Source organism: Drosophila guanche, unplaced genomic scaffold (assembly GCF_900245975.1).
Source record: "Drosophila guanche unplaced genomic scaffold, DGUA_6, whole genome shotgun sequence".
NCBI lineage: Eukaryota > Metazoa > Arthropoda > Insecta > Diptera > Drosophilidae > Drosophila > Drosophila guanche.
This window is the reverse complement of record NW_022995749.1, coordinates 5,767,966-5,785,271: the sequence shown is the minus strand read 5'-3', so window position 1 is coordinate 5,785,271 and position 17,306 is coordinate 5,767,966. Positions and strand designations below refer to the sequence as shown.

Here is a 17,306-nt window from a genome sequence, read left to right as displayed (position 1 = left end):
TAAAGGTGTAAAGATCATTTGGAAAAAATTAACATATTTGTATACCTTAACCATAAATATTTTGAAGAGTAATACAGGTAGTAGAGGCATTATTTAGCCATTGAAGATCACTTCAATCATCCTGGATTGGGTAAATTACACCTAATTTAAGGACTTTTTAATATCTGATCTCTAGGGACTATTTAAAGCTAGGTGAGAGCAATCTGTATTGACTGAAAATTCTATTAATCTTAGATATGTATATTAGATATTACATGTTGTTTTTAAGAATACATTTCTAGACAGTTCTTTGGAATAATAAAACGTTAACCAATAAATATAATTCTCTTCTTTCTCTTCTGTATTATTATTTGAAATAAATTGGGTCTAATTATTTCTAAATTTTTCTAAATTATTTTTAATATTTATTCTCTTCTGTATCCTATTTGAAGACCTATTCTCATCTTTTATTTGTCTTTAAATCAAATGTATAATAATTTATACTACAATAATTAATTTTAATCAATTTCCTAGCCCTTTGCCAAGTAATCCAAATTAAATTCTTCACTTCAACCAATTATAACAAATATTTATAGCATTTTTTGTACCACTTCTTTGATTTCCTTTGTTAGTTCCAACAATTAACAGTCAAACCTACAGTTTTTTTCGCTTTTGATTTCTGGGGGTTACAGTTTGAAGAGTTCGTCACCTTTGTCTTTTGTTTTGCAGCACCTGCGATGATGTCTTCATTAGCGTCGGACGCGCCGCCGCTGCTCTCGATAAGCGTTGGGTGTTTAAGGCTTGGAAATCTTTTTTTAATAACCCCCAAGAGTCGAGAGAGTGGAACTATTTTAATTAATTGAGTGAAACGAGTAAAAAGCCTTTACTCTGGTCAGTAGCTAGGGGAACAATTTATATGCAAATCTGCAAGATGCTGCTGCTGCTACTGCTGCTGCTGTCTGTGAGTGCATCGGATCGTAAAGATGCGTTGATCTGGAAGAAAATTCAATTTAAGCATCTACTTCTCCTCCACTAAGCTGCTCTCCTCCGTTGCAGGAGCCGCATTGTTTTTGGAATGCAGTTATTAAATTTGACAGTTTACAGTTTTCGATGGGCTTTGAAGAGTAGCCGCTGCTGCCACCGATATGCCACCGATACGATGCGGCTACTAAATTACATTTGGATGTTGGTAAAATGATCAGCAGGTTGTTTGATTTTCTGGTGCAGCGACGGCTACAGATGAAAGGCAACGATCAGTGACCAGCGGCAAACGGTGCAGGCTAAAGCGATTTCAATTAGCATTTTGATGGCTCTACAAATGAGCGGATAGAACAAAAAGTCACCGAAATTGATAGGCCATTGATAGCACATCATAAAGCAGGCAATCGTTTGTCTTTTTTTTTTGTACGTTCAACTGGGATGGAGAGTTTTAAACATTAGCATGAGACGAGTTGGTTTTGTGTTGGAGCTGCTAAACTGTACGTTTTTCAGCGTTTAAAAACGTTTAAGTTTTACTGCAGATAAAAGTCCTCAGTTCTTAGTATTTCAAGAGAAAGTCCCAAACAAATAATAGGAGAAAATGGCTCCAAATTCCAGAAATTAGTAGAAAATTCTTGTCCTCTTATTTATGCAAAATAATGCCTTTATTTCCGCTATGGATTCTTTCTCTCTTCGTTGACTGGACAGAGACTTTATTCTATGGTTCTTTTAAGACATTTTCATCCGTTAAGCCTTCGCTTTTACCCCCTAAGAACCATCGGTGCAAAACCCAACGTATTACGATCGCCTAAAATACAGTTTGGATCGGAATTTATGAAAAAGTCACGCGATTTTCGAAAGACAAGTCAACCCAACTCGACACCCATCAAAGTGGGCCTCCAGCTGAGCGAGCGCCCAGCCAATTGACAATCTTTTTTTGGTAATTAAATTTTTTGCCAAGTGACAAATTAATCGAATCGCCGCCGCCAAATGCCACAAAATGCCGCAATGAGCGTCTGGCACTGAGACGCCTGGCATTAATCAATGAGATGTCAAACTCCAAACGCCAATCCATTTGTGGGGATGAATGCAATTTTTAGCATATTTTTGCCTTAACCATTGACAACCGACAAACGAGCGGACAACACGTCAAAGTTTTTATTTAGCTTTCGGTTTGGCAATAAAATTGTAAGCATTTATCTTGTGTCACGGCTTGTCTTTTGTGTAACGAGTATTGTGCGTAGACCCCAAAAATAGGGTCTTACTTTTTTCTTTCTATTTTATTTGTATCTTTTTTTTGTGTGTATTTTTGCATTACAAATGAAAAAGAGTATTGAGTTACCAAACGATTTGTCAACGTTTAGCTAGTTAGGAGTGTGGAGAGGGGGTCTTACAGGAAGGGGGCGATCCAAACATTTTGTATGCCTCGTTAAGATTTGTTGACACTTGTGTTAATGTTTTGTGTTTGTTTCTTACCCCTACTCGGTGTCGTGAGGCTCTGTGTTTTTTTTTTTTTTTGCTTTTGCAAAGACCACCTGGTAAGTCTGTATGTTGGTTCGGTGCGTTGAAGGTTTTCGTGGAAGTGGCAGAGAGATCGATGGGCAGTGATCGGAATGGCAGGGAAATTAAAGGTAAATTGAAGTGCAAGCAGAGCGGGAAGGAGTGAGCTTGAACGTGTGTGGAAGCTAGAAGTGTTTAAGAAAAAAATATAAAATATTAGCTGATTGCAGATTGTCTTTAAAGTGTTAAAAAAATATTAAGAAATAAAATAAAGTAAAAAAAATTCTATTTAAAATATTCGTTTATGCTCAAGTACCACTTGTATGATTAGATTTCAACTTTAAACTGTTTCAAGTCAGCTTCAACACTTCCAGAAACTTGTAGCACATACATCAGCGCTCTTATGTGCTCCCAATCAAAGATCTGTAAAGATAAGCACACACCTGTGGATCTGCTATAAGCTCTCATTTCAGCCACTGCATTTCCCCAAACTCTCTCACCAAAAGACTCCTCGCTCTCCTTCTCTCGCTCTCTGACAATATCAAACGCCATGCCGCTTGTGGGGCTTATCGCTGTATTTATGGTCAAAGCCATGGGCTGGCAACATTATCCGCGACACAGTGCACCACTTAAGTGAAGCGGACCTTTTATGTTTAATTTAATTATGTTAAAAAATCGGTTTCAATTCCAATACATTTAATTTGATTCGTTTCGTTTCGCTTCGAACCTGCTGCTGCAAAATCCACATAGTTATGGCTTCGAACGAATCGTGTGTAATCTTGCTTCGAACTTCTGTTCCAATTTTTAACTAGAAATTCGATACACTTTTTTTTTTATCAGACCATGACGAATTGTTTACGCCCCGACCCCTCAGTGTCATGTTAAATAAAATTAATAGAGAAATTAGGCAAAATGTTTCGAGAGCCGCCTTTAATTGGTTGGCATTAGTTTTGGGCCTTAAGTGGCGGCCTGGCCTGCCCTTTGGAGGTTACTCAGTGTGTGTTACTGCTCCCCCCTGCAATTAGTCAATTAATGAAAAACCCATAAATATGCAGACAACATTCAACGCATAGATAGCCAAAAGCAAGAAAAAGAAAAGGTCTCTTTTTGGGAAATGGCAACTGCAACGGCTGCTGGCTGGCCATAAATTAATAGTCCATTATTTCTAAATTTTTGTCCACTTCAAACTGTCGTCGCCGAGTCGCCTTCGTTTGCATTTTAATCTCTCGATTGCTGCCCCACAAATTAGCCCCCCCCCCCCCCCATAAAGCCCCTACAGCTGGACTTTGTGTTGACTTGTCAGTGCGACCAATAATTTAGGCCAGGAGACAGGCAGCCTCCGTCGCAGTCCATGGCTCACGTAATGCGAAGAAAATCGAAAGCCAAAATATGTACAAAACTTTTTATTTTTGGGTGGTAGAAAAAATAATTATGTAAATCATTTTGTGGCTAAATATTTTTCACACAAAACAACACTATTTTTTAATTATTTTATTTTAGCAAGGGAAATTGATCGAGGATGCGATTTCAGGGCACTTTAATTGGAAAGATTCTTGAAATATTTTACTAGGGAAACTCCATTTTTAATGCCTTTTTCCATGTGTAATTATTTAATTAATTTAATTAAACTGGAATAACAGATTTCTTTGCAAAAAATTCGTCTTAAAATCGGTAGAACTCCATAATTTTGCAGCTCGTTAGTCTTCGGTCTGTTAGTCTTCTTGAAAATTTTCTTCAACATTTGTGCCTAGAAAATGTTTAAAAGAGATTATAAATCAAGTGGCATATTTTTTACGTGTACTTTTAGCACGCCTTTTCCCCGTAAAACGATTTGGTGGAGTTCCCAGCTGATCTTTAACATTTCACATACCTACAGATTGTTGCCACATTTTACAGCATTTTTTACGGAAATACCCAGCATAAAGGGTACTATTTAGTCCTATAAAGCCAAGGCTATAACATAAGAAAGAACTCAACAATGTGTACCCGGAAAGAACAGAGTACCAAAGCCAAAAAAAAGCCAAAACCTGATGACCACTTGAAAGAGTTGAAAGGAGTGGAGAGGGAGCAGGGAGCGTGCGGATCGTGGAACCGACTGACTGCGTTGGAAAAAAACGCTTTGGGCATTTTGCGAACTCATTTTCCGACTCAATCAAATCAAATAATTTATGCCTCGCAAAATTAACTTGGCCAAAAAGAGTTGGAGCGGTCCAAAAGTGAGGAGTGGAGTGGCTAAAAGTGTGGAGTGGCATTGGCCAAGACTGTGGACTCCACCAGTGGAGGTCATACACATGTGAGTACTCAGTCCCCTCAAGCGGCGTACAGACCATAAACTCTGTTGATTTTTCCATTTGTGAGACCCTAAAGCGCTCGTTGGAAAATTGCTTTGAAAACGCAAAGGCAGGATGGAAACATATTGAAGAAATTGAAGCGTGTTGGATGCGTGTGTTTGTGTATTTACAATAAAAATTAAGCAATAATAAAATACATCTTACAGATAAATTAAATTTGAGTTCTTTGAAATTATTATATACAATACAAAAAAGTTTGTGTTTAAATCTAAACAAAATCAAACTCAAAACCATCCTCCTGGTAGTCGTACTCGCTGGCATCGCAAGTCACTTGAACATACTTATTGTTGGACCACTTCTGGTACTCCTCGGGCATCAAAGTGGTCCACATTGTGTCGCTAAATACCTGCAAGGGCTTGGCATTCTTCTCCTCCCAGCGTATGTGTGCGAGTTTTTCTAAGCGATCTTGGATGCTGTGGTAGCCATTCAAGGCGAGATGTTGCAGCTTTGTGCACTCGGCGACCATTTCGAGGAGCTTAAACTCACGCACTATTTCCCAGCCGCTGAAGCTAAGGACCTCCATTTGTGGGCAAGGGATGTGCTGGCAATCGAGGAAGAAGTCATCATGATACCAATTCTCGCACACCAATTTCTTCAGCTGCGGCAACTCGAGCAGCAAACTCTGATGCCAACGTGGTGGCAGCTGCACCACCTCATTGTTCAGGGCAATGCGTGTAATGGACTCACTTTTGGCCACAATTATCTGCTGGAAAATGGTCTCCTGATCGGCGTGCAACTGTCGCGAGTCATCGAAGCGTACGGCCAACTTTTTGAGCTTGGGCAACTGCAGCACATCCGATATCATGCACTCCACGCTGCTCAGATTGATCTTGAGCACCTCCAGATTCGGCAGCTTGATGTCCGTGAGGCGTACGCCGCTGTCAAATTGATCGGTAATGTCCAGGACGCGCAGTTGCTTCATGTTCAGGCAAACCTCCTGTATCCAGCGACTGTCCAGTGGCACCGAATGGTACAACGAGTTGAAGACGAGCTCCTCCAGCTTACGGAAAGACCAAATATAAGCGCCAGAGATGTTCATGCAGCTGATCAAACGCTTCAGATTGGGCAGCATTTGTGTGAGATCTCGAATATCATCATCGACCACCGTGTTGGGATTGCCAGCCAGTATGCAGGTCTCCACACCCGGCAAACGCAGCACATTTATATCGTTCAGGTGTCGTATGTAATCAAAGAACTGGGCAAACGAGCCCACACCATCCTCATTGACATGCAGCTCCTTGAAGCGATCAGCCATGTGATCCATAAAGAACACATAATCCTCGATATCCAACAGGCTTAAGAACGCTGTGTTTGGTCCCACAATCATGTTCAAGCGCTTCTGCCAGATCTTCAGGATGTCCGGTATGAACTGTGGATATGCACGTGCCAAACGCACCTGATCGCTGAGATTGTCAATGGCCTCGAAGATCTGCTCAAAGAATATAATGTGCAGATTGTCCAGATAGTTGGGAACGCGTTCCTCCGGCGGCGGCAGAAAGCATTCCTTGGCGCCCTCAATGATGCTCTTGTAGGCGGGATCCGAGAGTATCAGCTCCATAATTGTTAGAAATATTTCACGCAGAATTTGTGTTAAGTTTTAGAGGTGGTTTTGTTGTGTTGCTTGCTCAGCGGCTGCAGCGGGAATGTGTCGTCTGCCGCTGTCGCGGAAGGGTTTTATGCAAAAAATTATTAGAGCTACCTAGGCTCACAGGCAGATTGAGGGGTGATCCGTGATCCGAACGATAGGTAGATGATAGCTGGCAGGTATAACGATATTTAGTATATTATTTAATCCTTATTTGACAGCAGCTGCCTGCGCCTGCCCCGTCCACACACAGTTTTCGTAGGTAACTTTCAGTGAGGAAGCGAGAGAGACAGATTTACCTGTGAGAATTTCCTTTTTGCACTCAGCACACTGACTGCAATTTGTAAGCGTACGCTGTCTCTGTGGCTACCGCTCTTATCTGTACAGTTATCGCTGCTGCTGCTGCTGCTGTTGGAGTCTCGTCTCTAGTTTGCATATTACACGAGCTGAGGCGTGTTCGCTCGCTCTGCAGCAGCCGGATGTTGCAGCATTGCAAGTTGCTAACAAAACGTGGTCAGCATTTGCTTTTGTTCTTCTCCTTTTTTAGGTGACTTTCAGACTTCTAGGAAATAGCCAGAGACAACAAATAAACAGACAACTAAAATGTAGAAGAAAAGAAAAGAACAGACAGAATGGCTGCGCTAAGAGTGAAGAATAATCTAATAACACTGGACAACAGGCGTCTTAGTTGAAGACTAGAGACTAGAAATGGCTGGCATCAATGGACGAAAGAGTGATCGAAGAAGGTACTTACTGCTGTAAAACGGATTTTTCCTATACAAATATTGGAAATTAGCCAAGTAAAAAGTGACATAAAAATCCCTCGAAATTAGGCTACCCGATTGATGAGTTTTTAGAAATTGTTTCCATGCAAAAAACTTCCAAAAAGTTATCCCAGAATTAAGTGTCAAAATTTCAAAACATAAGCCTACAAAAACTCATCACAGAGCCACTGAAAAATGTGGTTTTAACCGTGTAGCACGGTGTAATCAAAAGTATCTGGCAGCTTAGCAAGCGATTAGCAGTCGATCAGAAGAGGTTCACACCAACTATGGAGAGTAGACTTAAGCTGTGTGGATGGGGAAAACCATTGATAATTTCTAGATGCCACTGCCCCTGCCCCACTGCTCATGTTGTCAATTGTCATGGGGTCCCATGCTACCCTTTTGTGCGGGACTAATGGCATTGTTGTCAGCCTTGTCTGTGCTATGGCCTGTCAAAGCATTAAACTCGTAGACCAAACAATGCCCCAAACTTCACCCAAAAAAACCTATGCCTAATGTCTATATAATGCACTTTTATGTTTGGTTCAAAATATTTTCCATTTGTTCATATTTTTCAACAAGTGTTAAGTTTTATTCTCAGGGAAAAATTCGGTGGGTTTCACACGGAACCAGTCCAGCTTGGATCTGTCTTTTTGGATGCAAATGCACTTGTCTTTTTGGGGTCTCTGACTGTCTTTTTGACTGTTTGTTGTGTGTGTTTTTTTTATCTGAGATCAGTGTCGATCAATGGGGCAGGCAGGCTGGCAGTCAGCCAAAGGAATTGGGCAACATGACATACAGTTATGAGGCAAACAAGAAGCAATCGAGAGAGAGAGAGAGGCAGACGGCAGAGAGACTGTTTTAATAATTTTGACATAATCACATCACAACAATCTAAACCATTGAAGGATGCCAGATTGAAGTGGTAAAGACTGCGGTGACTCCATGCCAAGTCTGATTTGTTCATTTAAATGAATTACAATAAATATTTATCTTTTCACAGAGATCTATCTGACTCGTTGTATTTTTCGGGCAAGCTTTAAATATTATTTTTCCCTCGATATCTTTACAGGTAAGCGGGAATGTTGGAAAGTTCTTACAGGCAGCGGGCAGCTGCCACACATAAAAACCCAAGGATCAGCGGCCAAAGGCAGCTGCTGGCCAGGTAAGCCCCTTTTTGGGCCAAATTATTTCACACCTTCAAAAGGGACAGTGGACAGCTAGGCAGAGGCACTTCGGGGGAGGTGTCGGACGTCTTCTGCACGTTTTCCAAAATTCATTTGTTCTAAAACTTAATCAGCGACGCGTCGCGTCTTACGGTTTGGGGGGTACAATCAAGACAAGAAGTCGTGATTGCGCAACTCATAACTCACGAATAAATCCAGAGCAAAAGAGGAACAACAAGAAAAACCCAAACAACAACTGCAAACTGCAACTTGAACTTGGCTTTGGGCTTTGGGTTTTTGGTGGAGCCAAAAGAGGGAGTGGTGTGTGTGTGTGTGGTGTGTGTTTGTGATGTTTGTTGACTGCACTTCACACCGATCTTTGTACATTGTTTAATTAAAAACGTAGCTGCCGCCGCGACGCTGCTGTTGCTACTGCTGTTGCTCTTGCAACACGTACAAAGATGATGACAACAACACGAGGATGAGGCTGGAAGTTTGAGCAAGAAGCTAGAGGCAGGGGCCACAGGCAGTAGCTTGAGGTAGCCTCAGGCTTCAGTCGTCTTCGTCTTAAGGGGCAGCCGCTCTTCAAGTGACTCAAAAGGACGACACGTTTTGGCTTCTGTGTTGAGAGAGAGAGCGAGAGCAGAGATCTGTTGTTGGTTGCTGCTGATGTTGCAGTGGCAGTTGCAGAGTTGCTAGAGTCAAAAGCAGTAACAGAAGAGGTGGCAGTAGCAACAGGAGAAGGAGAAGAGCCTGCAGTTGCAGTCGCAGTAGCAGATTGCAAACGCAGCCATAAGAGACAGCAGCAAGCAGGCAGCGGCTCAACACTTGCCACAATTACGGCTGGCAGGGCGCACCATAAGACTTTTCGACTTCATCTCCTCAAGAAGCTGCTGCTTAATTTTCGGAGACAGCCAGCGATTATATTGCTCCAGAAATATACGAAAATGATGGCTAGATACCGTTTAATATGTGAAATCGAATGAGAGCATGATGGAACATGGAATAAGTTTAGCAAAAGTTGATGGAAACTGCTGTTGGGAAGATTATAAAAAGGGAAGATATATGGTACTGAGGGACGAACCTTTTCGAAAATTGTTTTAGGTATTTTGAGGTATCAATTAATTAATCAAAAATGTATATAAATAATCTCTGAAAGGTTTAAGAAAACTTGGTTAATGTGAAAGTAATGTTACCTCTAAAAAGAGCTAGAGATTGACAGGTTTCCATAGAGAAGATCTAGAACATAATAATTTGAGTGCCAATAAAAATGGTGAATAGTTTTTGAAAAACCAAACACAAGCTTACTTTCATTGAAGTTTTTATAAGGTTTACAGAGATAAAATATCAGAAAGTTTATTATTTTTTTTCAATTATTTTTATAAAATTATTTCTCAGATAAACTAAATGGCAGAAAGCGCAAGAAAAGTGTTAAAAATGTAACTAAAACATCGAAAGTTCAAGTAAATTAATTTTTATATAAAATATAATTTATTTGTCACTAGTTACTTCCAATCCCTTCTCTCCTAAATCTTTAACACTCTTTTCTAACTAATCTTTATATTTACTGCCTCTCCACAGGGTAGCTCTCATTCGTTAGCCACATCTCATTTCCCCCTCGTAGGCAGCGCGTGGTGTTTATAATTCGCGAATCATGTTGCATTGTTCGGGGCGTCTGCTGCTGCTGGCTGCCGCTTGATTCCGTTTTCTGTTTTCTGTGCGATGATGAGAGGAGCTTCACTTTTATGGGTCTCCTTCGTCTCCTCTTGCCACACAGGCCATGATGTGGCACATTTCAGAACTTTAACTTGGTAGCTCCTGTATGCCTCGCCCTTGCCTTTAACAATGACAATTGTTAGTGTCGGGGCTGCTCGGTGCTTCTGCTTCTGCTGATTATTTTGACTTGATAACGAGCTAAACAATAAAAACAAGCATCTTCAGGCACCGCAAACAAACTGAACAAAACTCTTTTCGCCCAGTCATGTTTTTCAGGAGGAGAGCACCAGACACCACCAAGTAACACCACCAGCATTCAGTCGTCCACAGTCTGCCAGAGTTCTTTCAGTTCTCGTGTGTTGTAATCAATTTGAATGCCTTCGGACTTGAGGTTTTTATTATACACTTTAAAGGGTGGCGTACTATGCGTTTGAGTAAAAGTTTTGTAGCGGAGAGAAAGAGACCTCTAGGAGGCCGGAAAGTAGTTCGATTTGAGATGAAAATACCTTACAATTTATTTAAAGCTTTACACAGAAATTGACTTACGGAAACGCCAAAAAAACTGACCGATAGGCGCTGCTGCCAGGCGCGGGGAAAGTTTCATTGCAAGGCATATGAACCCGTCTAAATCTTATTAATAGACCGCCCATAAGACACTTTTCTCTTAGGAAAAAATTCGTATATCAAAAGAAAATCCCAACTATAATTACGATTGCAGTTTACAACAATTGTACCTTCAATTTGATTCAAGAATTCTTCACCTGTTCCTACATCTACAACGGAAACTAATATAAATAAATCAGTATTAATTTTTTTAGTGTATTCCCATCTTCGCCTCTCAAATTGTACACACTTCCCTCGTATTTTTTCGTTGAATTTGAGTTTATTTTGCTGCTTGTTTGTTGTGATTTCTTAAGTTGTTGCAATTATGTTCTGGCCGTCTGCATAAAAGTGAAAACAAATTGAAGATCATGCAGCAGGAGATCCCCAAAAAGAAGTCTAGAAATTAACTTGTCTTTCTAGTGGAAAGTATCTTTTAGCTACTTTAATGTTTAATGTTCATTCGATCTGTAACTGCCTTTCGTTTCCTTCTTAATATCGCTCGTAAATTGGCGATCCATAAACTCTGGTCAAACAATACGCATCTAACAATCGGTACAAGCCTCCCAAAAATCTAGAGCGTGATGATGAGCTCCTTCTTGTGGCATCTTCTGCTTTTGTTCCAGAGATTTGCATAAGAATGAAATTAACCTGCCGGCCTGCCGGATGGATGGATGATGACTGCATTTAGTCACAGAAAATGTTCCTCTCAGGTCATAAATGGAAGTCCCAAAAAGCAAGAAAGAGATATCCAAATGGACTCTAGATGAAGTGCATTGTGTGGATGCTTCGGGTATCTCTTTTGTGCGCTGGGAACTTTTTGGAATTTATTTTTAGTGTCATTTTACTGCAAATTGTTTTGCTTCTGAATGTCTTAATATCTCTTGAATCTCTTGGATTGATCTGTGATTTCTCAATTCAAAAGAGGAGCAGCCTTTTGATTGTTTTGCTTCTGAAGGTGCTAATCAGTTGTGGTCTATAAGCCATAGACGGTCGGTTAATGGATCTTTAAGTGTTTGGTAGAGACAACTGCTCTTGAGGGGGATTTAGGGAAGGTTTTCTATGTGTTTTTGGTGTTTCTGGTAAATGGAAATTAAATAAATATAAAAAGAGAACAAAATATAATGTTAGCTATACGCATTTTTATTAGTTTTAAAACTTTCTTTTACTTATTTATTTATTTTTTATTGAATATTGTTATTTGGGGTTCAATTGGTACATCAATTTAATTCTTTTAAAATCAAAAAAAAATATTGAAAACTCTAAAGACACCAAAGAAATTAACTAAATAAATTCTTAAGTCTTTGTGTAATGCCTTGGTAATCATTTAAAAGTACTCCTGATTCATGAATATATTTTCTGGAATATTATTGTAGAGTTAAGCTGTGAGAAAACAAATTCTCAGTGCAATATTTACCCTTTAAACGCATCTAAAACCTACTTTTCCCCCAAAAATACTTCTAAAAAGATTCCCATGGCAGTTCCATTCACTAACTTTTATTGTAAGAAACCCATCTTTTGGTTTCTGCCACAAATCATTTGCATTTCTAGCTGGAAGTTCGCTGCGCTGATCAATGGATTGTTCTCAATTACTCAAGCAAGTAATTTCTCAAGTGAGACCGCACAGGCACTGCCTCTTCCCCATCTCCCTCCGGGTTCTTTTCGTATTTTCCCTTCTCCCCTATTGGCGCATATGTATCTGCTTTCCACTCCATGCATTACCCGCCCTCGTTTATCATTGTACACTTGACTTGACCTCACCGATTCTCTCAATTCATAAATCAACAAATCATTAATTTTTCACTCCTCCGAAACGGTGTGCCAGCGAGACCTTTTCTCTACGATCTCTGCTCGAGTTCGGGCTAGCAATGAGAATGGGGGAACCCTTTTTCACAGTGGGAAATCTTGGCTCCCACAATTAATCAAATCAAAAAGGAAAGAGAAAATGGGAGGCAATGAAATGAAAACACTCCCTTGATAATTTGTTTATTGATTTCATTGTTGTACGTGTGGAGCGAGAGATTGTATAAATAATTCAATAATAATTGAACAAGCTAATTAAAGTCCCCCAACCTTCCAACTGGAAAAACACTCTCTCCATGGCATATCCATATCCTGTCGGTTCTTAAGATCGCTCTGCTATGCCAGCATTCGGCATGCCATGTAAGATCTCTTATCGTTCCATTCGGTTCTTAATACAACAAAATATCAATGGCAAAAAAAAGGCGATAGCATAAAAACATATTGTAGATTGGACTTGTGACTCGTGTGTGTGTGTGTGTGCTCTTATCGTTGCATATGATCTTGCAACACAGAGCGAGAGAGAGAGAGAGAGAGAGAGAGAGAGCGAGATCGATCGATCGAAACGAACGATCGCCGATTGATTGATAATAGCACGAAACGAAATGATGTTTGCCAAACCGGGTTAAAAAAAAAAAAAAAAGAAAACGCAGCGCGTAAAACCGAAAAACTCATTAACGCAATAATTAAGACGACAACAAGGTTTTTAAGATAAAACAGACAACGAAACGACATGCCACATTGTAGATTCTCTCCTCTTTTTGTTGTTGTTTTGTACCCTCAAAGATCTGGGCCAGACTCTGTGACGCTCTTGGCCTGCTGCTGACGGGCTGCTTAGGCATTTGTCCTGCTGCAGGCCAGGTGGAGACGGACACGAGACGACTGTCACTCGCAGACTCGTACCTGCCCTCGTTCCAGATGTGATAATGATAAAGGGCCCAGCTACATCAATCGCTGACAGTCGAGGGGCTACCACACTTTTTTCCTTCCCTCCCCGATTCCATATCCTGAACCCGTTGCGATCTCATCTTCTATCCTCATATCCTAAGTACCTCTTCACGCTCTGGCGATGCCATGCTGGTGATAAGATATTTCTGGTTTTCTTTTGCAGCGTAGAGAGATATTTATTGTGAAATTGATTTTTTATTACACTGTCACATTTGCAGACATTCCTCTCGCGTCTCGAGGGTATCTTTTGCCCCGTTCCTGGGTGTAGCTTTTGCCTCGTTCCTGGTCGCATCTTCCCCCCTCGAATATCTCTCTCAAGTGTGTGTAAAAAACCGCATTCAAGACCAGCAGCAACGGGCAATTTTACGCTTCATTTAGCGTGACGTTTAATTGGAAGTTGCTCCGTTCACTCCGCATCGATCCTCCACTTCTACCTGTAGCTGCCTCGGCCCCCTGTCTCTCTCTCTCTGCAACTTGTTTTATGCCATCAGGTGTAAGCGGCAGTGGGAGACAGAGAGCGACCGCAAAACCGATCAATATCTCTTGTTGGATATCTCTCTGTGGCTCTCGCATTCCCATTTGATCGATTGTTGCGTTCCGTTTAATTGATTTTCTGTTTTGACTTGCAGCTGAATTTTGGGGAAAAAATAATGCCAGCTCATGGCAATTAGAAGAACATGGACTCAGAGATCACAGCCTCTGCCGAGGAGGTGTTGGACTTGGGAGCGTGTTTAGAGGGAGGGATTTGGCAACGAGAAATCAGCGATCAAGGTAGAGGTGTTAGGCCTAGAGATCAGTGATCCGAGGAGGGGTTTCTACAGATAATTTAAGTTGATCCTCAGAACCCTTCTCTACGGAGGCTACACGTGATCCAGCAGCTATCCAAAGTGCACTTTGTGAGAGGATCTTCCGCCAAGTGATCCTCATTTTGGTCAGGGATCTAGAAAGAAATATTTCAAGGTGGAATCTACCCCGTAACACCTCTCTGCTGATCGCCAAAAAGGTGTTACTTTGATTCCAGATCCCACTCTCTCTCTCTCGCACTCTCGACAGCGTTGCACCTCCTGGCGTTATTTAATTATGCCGCTGATAACATTCCGCGTAGATGGTAGCAATTATTCATCGAGCGGAACAAACAAACAACAGAAACAGCAAAAAGAAGAGGCAGCAGGCAGCAGGCAGCAGCAGAAGCAGAATGAAGCCTCAAGCCTGGGAGTATCCGCAAACGGATCGGCTAGCAATAAATAAACCCAAAATGATAAATGGGGCAATGCTTTTTTAAATGTATTTTAAATGCAATTCGAATGTGGCAATGGGTGCAGGCAGCAGCACCAGCAGCCAGCAGCCACAGAAGTTCCACTTGGCAGTGGCGGCGGCGCCTGTTGAGTCTCATTACGAGGATAATTTATGATGGCCAAGTGTGAAGGACGACCAGGGATCCAGGTCCAGGAAAAACCTGTAGACAGCAGACACAAAAAACGTAATAAAAGCGAAATCAAAGCAGTGAAAATAACTCAATTAAATATGGAGAAAAGTTCAAGCAAGTTTGAGAAGACAAAAAGTATGGAAAATAGAGTAAAAAAATGGCAAGAAAATTAAGAACATTTCTGGCATGGCAAGAAAGAAGTGTAGCATAGGGAAATGTTTAATTTTCAGTCCACAAATTGAAGTACTTTTTCGCACAAAAGAAAAATACCTTCCCCTAAAAAGCATCACCATAAAAATATCCATTTTAATCGTGGCAAATATATGACATGTTGTACACAAGTCACATTTCATTTGGAACAACTTAATTAGATTGCAAATAAGTCAACCATTTGTGGCACTGGCCCCATGGGAGGGCACCTACCCATAGCCATAGTCATTCCTATACGATCCTCATCAACTGCCACTTGGCGCCATCGTTGACAAGTGCCTGGGTGGCAACAGCAAAGCATTCCCCAAAAGGGAGCAGATGATCATTGTGCTCCTTATAGAGGGTTGCACTTATTCCCCCTTGAGCATTTTGCACATGTTTAGGGCCTTGTAAATTGTCTAAATGATTGAAATGATATCATTAGCATGCCAGGGAGGGTAAATATAATGTTGTGGGGTGAATGTACAGAAATAGGGGATCCCCTGTGAAAAATATACCTTGGAAGGCATGGCGATAATTACTCCAGAAAAGAAACTTGACTTTGAGATTTAGGTGTGAAAGATTCAAATTTATGGGAATATTTTGAAGGTCTGTGTTCAAATCTTGTTTGCACTGAAAATTTGTTTATTTCTTAAGAGTATCGGCTCAGATTTAAGCGAAAAAACTATCTAGTGATGAAACTTTGGGGAGTAATGATTGTAGATGGTTTATGGAACGCCTATTTTGAGTGACTTTGGGAACAGAATTTCAATTAAGTTTATGAACTAAATTTTGAAATGAATAACCCTTTATTTTGAATATTTATAGATATTTTTCGGATTGGTACTAGGAACAGTTTTTGTTAAAAGAATATCTCTATTTTAATTTGGTTACTGATTTGACATTAAGATTAATATTATATATTTAATATTTATTAAATACTATTGCTATTATCTGTATCATTATGGGGGTTTTCTTGACATTTTTCTAACAAGTGTTTAGCATATTTTACAGGCATTTTGTCTAGTCTTTTCTGGCACTATTCTTGTTTAATAATATTTTCTGTAACCTATATTATATTTAATTAATAAATCCTAGTATTTTGGCAATATTTTTGTATAGTACAACTTTTAATGCATTTTTCTGGGTGTTGCTTGAATTTTCCCTCCAATATTTTAAACCTTTTTTGTCAACTCTTTGGGATTTTCAACTACTTTTCTGGCGTGATTCCGGCTATTATGTTGATATTTATACAGTTTTTTCTGGAATACATTCTTCATTAATTTCTCCTGTCAGGTTTCCCCTTAAGTTCAAAGAACCTTTCTGCCTATTGAACTCTTTTTTCAGCCCCAACCCAGCAGCTACTTTCTTTGAACTGAGCATGTCCCCCCCCGCTGCTGTGTTGTGTTCCTCGTTTTAACATATGTAAAAAATAAAAACATAAAGGTGAACCGTTTTGGTGGAGTTTGCATTATTAACAAAACATTTATGAAGCCAACTTGGCCGGTTGTTTGGCTTTGTTAACACCTGCTGTTTACATACCGAAAATCAACATTTAATTGTGAACTGGCAATGGGATTCCGCCTATATATTTGGGGAGGAGTGTCCACACATAAATTAACATACGCTTTGCTCCACATAAACTGACATAATAGCCGTTGAATTTATGAGTGCCAGAGACGAGAAGGAAATTTTCTAAGACAAAAGGCGGCCCCCGAATGTGTCAAAGCAAGTCATTAGGGAGAAAATGCCCTCTAATACGCAGGCTACCACTGAGAGGAGGGACCTGTCTCTCTCTCTCTCTCTCTCTCTCTCCAATTAATTAGGCGTATTCGTATGCCTCTTTTTTTTACTTTGTCGCCAGCCGCTGCCAGAGATGCCGCCAGTCGCTCGATTGAGATAAACAAGATACAGAAATACTGATTGGAAACTGCAGACACATACGATTTTTCCTCCTTTTAATTTTATAACCACTTTACATTTTTTTCAAAGCACAAAACTAACTCGAACTTAAATTTAAACTAAAATAAATTGGGGTTGGAAAAAAAAAACCTTTAAAAGATGCTGCCTGGGGGCCAATTTTCCAGGCTAATTTGCCAATTTTGAGGCACGCCAAAACTGTTGCAACGTTGTCCAAGTGAGATTGATCATAAAAATTGAATCGTGCCGCACGGCGCCGAACCCAATTGAATTCAATTGCCAGCCAGAGCCAGAGCCAGAACCAGCCTTTGTCGCTGTCTCTGCCCATGGATAGGAAGGTGTTGCTGGGGGTACCTCTCGTTTAGGAGGGAGTTTGGCTAAGTG

At 40.4% G+C, this 17,306-nt stretch overlaps 1 protein-coding gene across 1 annotated transcript; it reads right to left on the bottom strand.

The window, feature by feature from the left end:
* Positions 1-4,997: 4,997 nt before the first annotated feature.
* LOC117585582 lies at positions 4,998-6,957 on the bottom strand. Its single transcript, XM_034275119.1, has 2 exons — positions 6,693-6,957; positions 4,998-6,565 (listed from the first exon to the last, which is right to left on the bottom strand). The coding sequence occupies exon 2, from the start codon at positions 6,364-6,366 to the stop codon at positions 5,017-5,019; it is 1,350 nt and encodes a 449-aa protein (XP_034131010.1). The 5' UTR covers positions 6,367-6,565; positions 6,693-6,957; the 3' UTR covers positions 4,998-5,016.
* Positions 6,958-17,306: the final 10,349 nt, after the last annotated feature.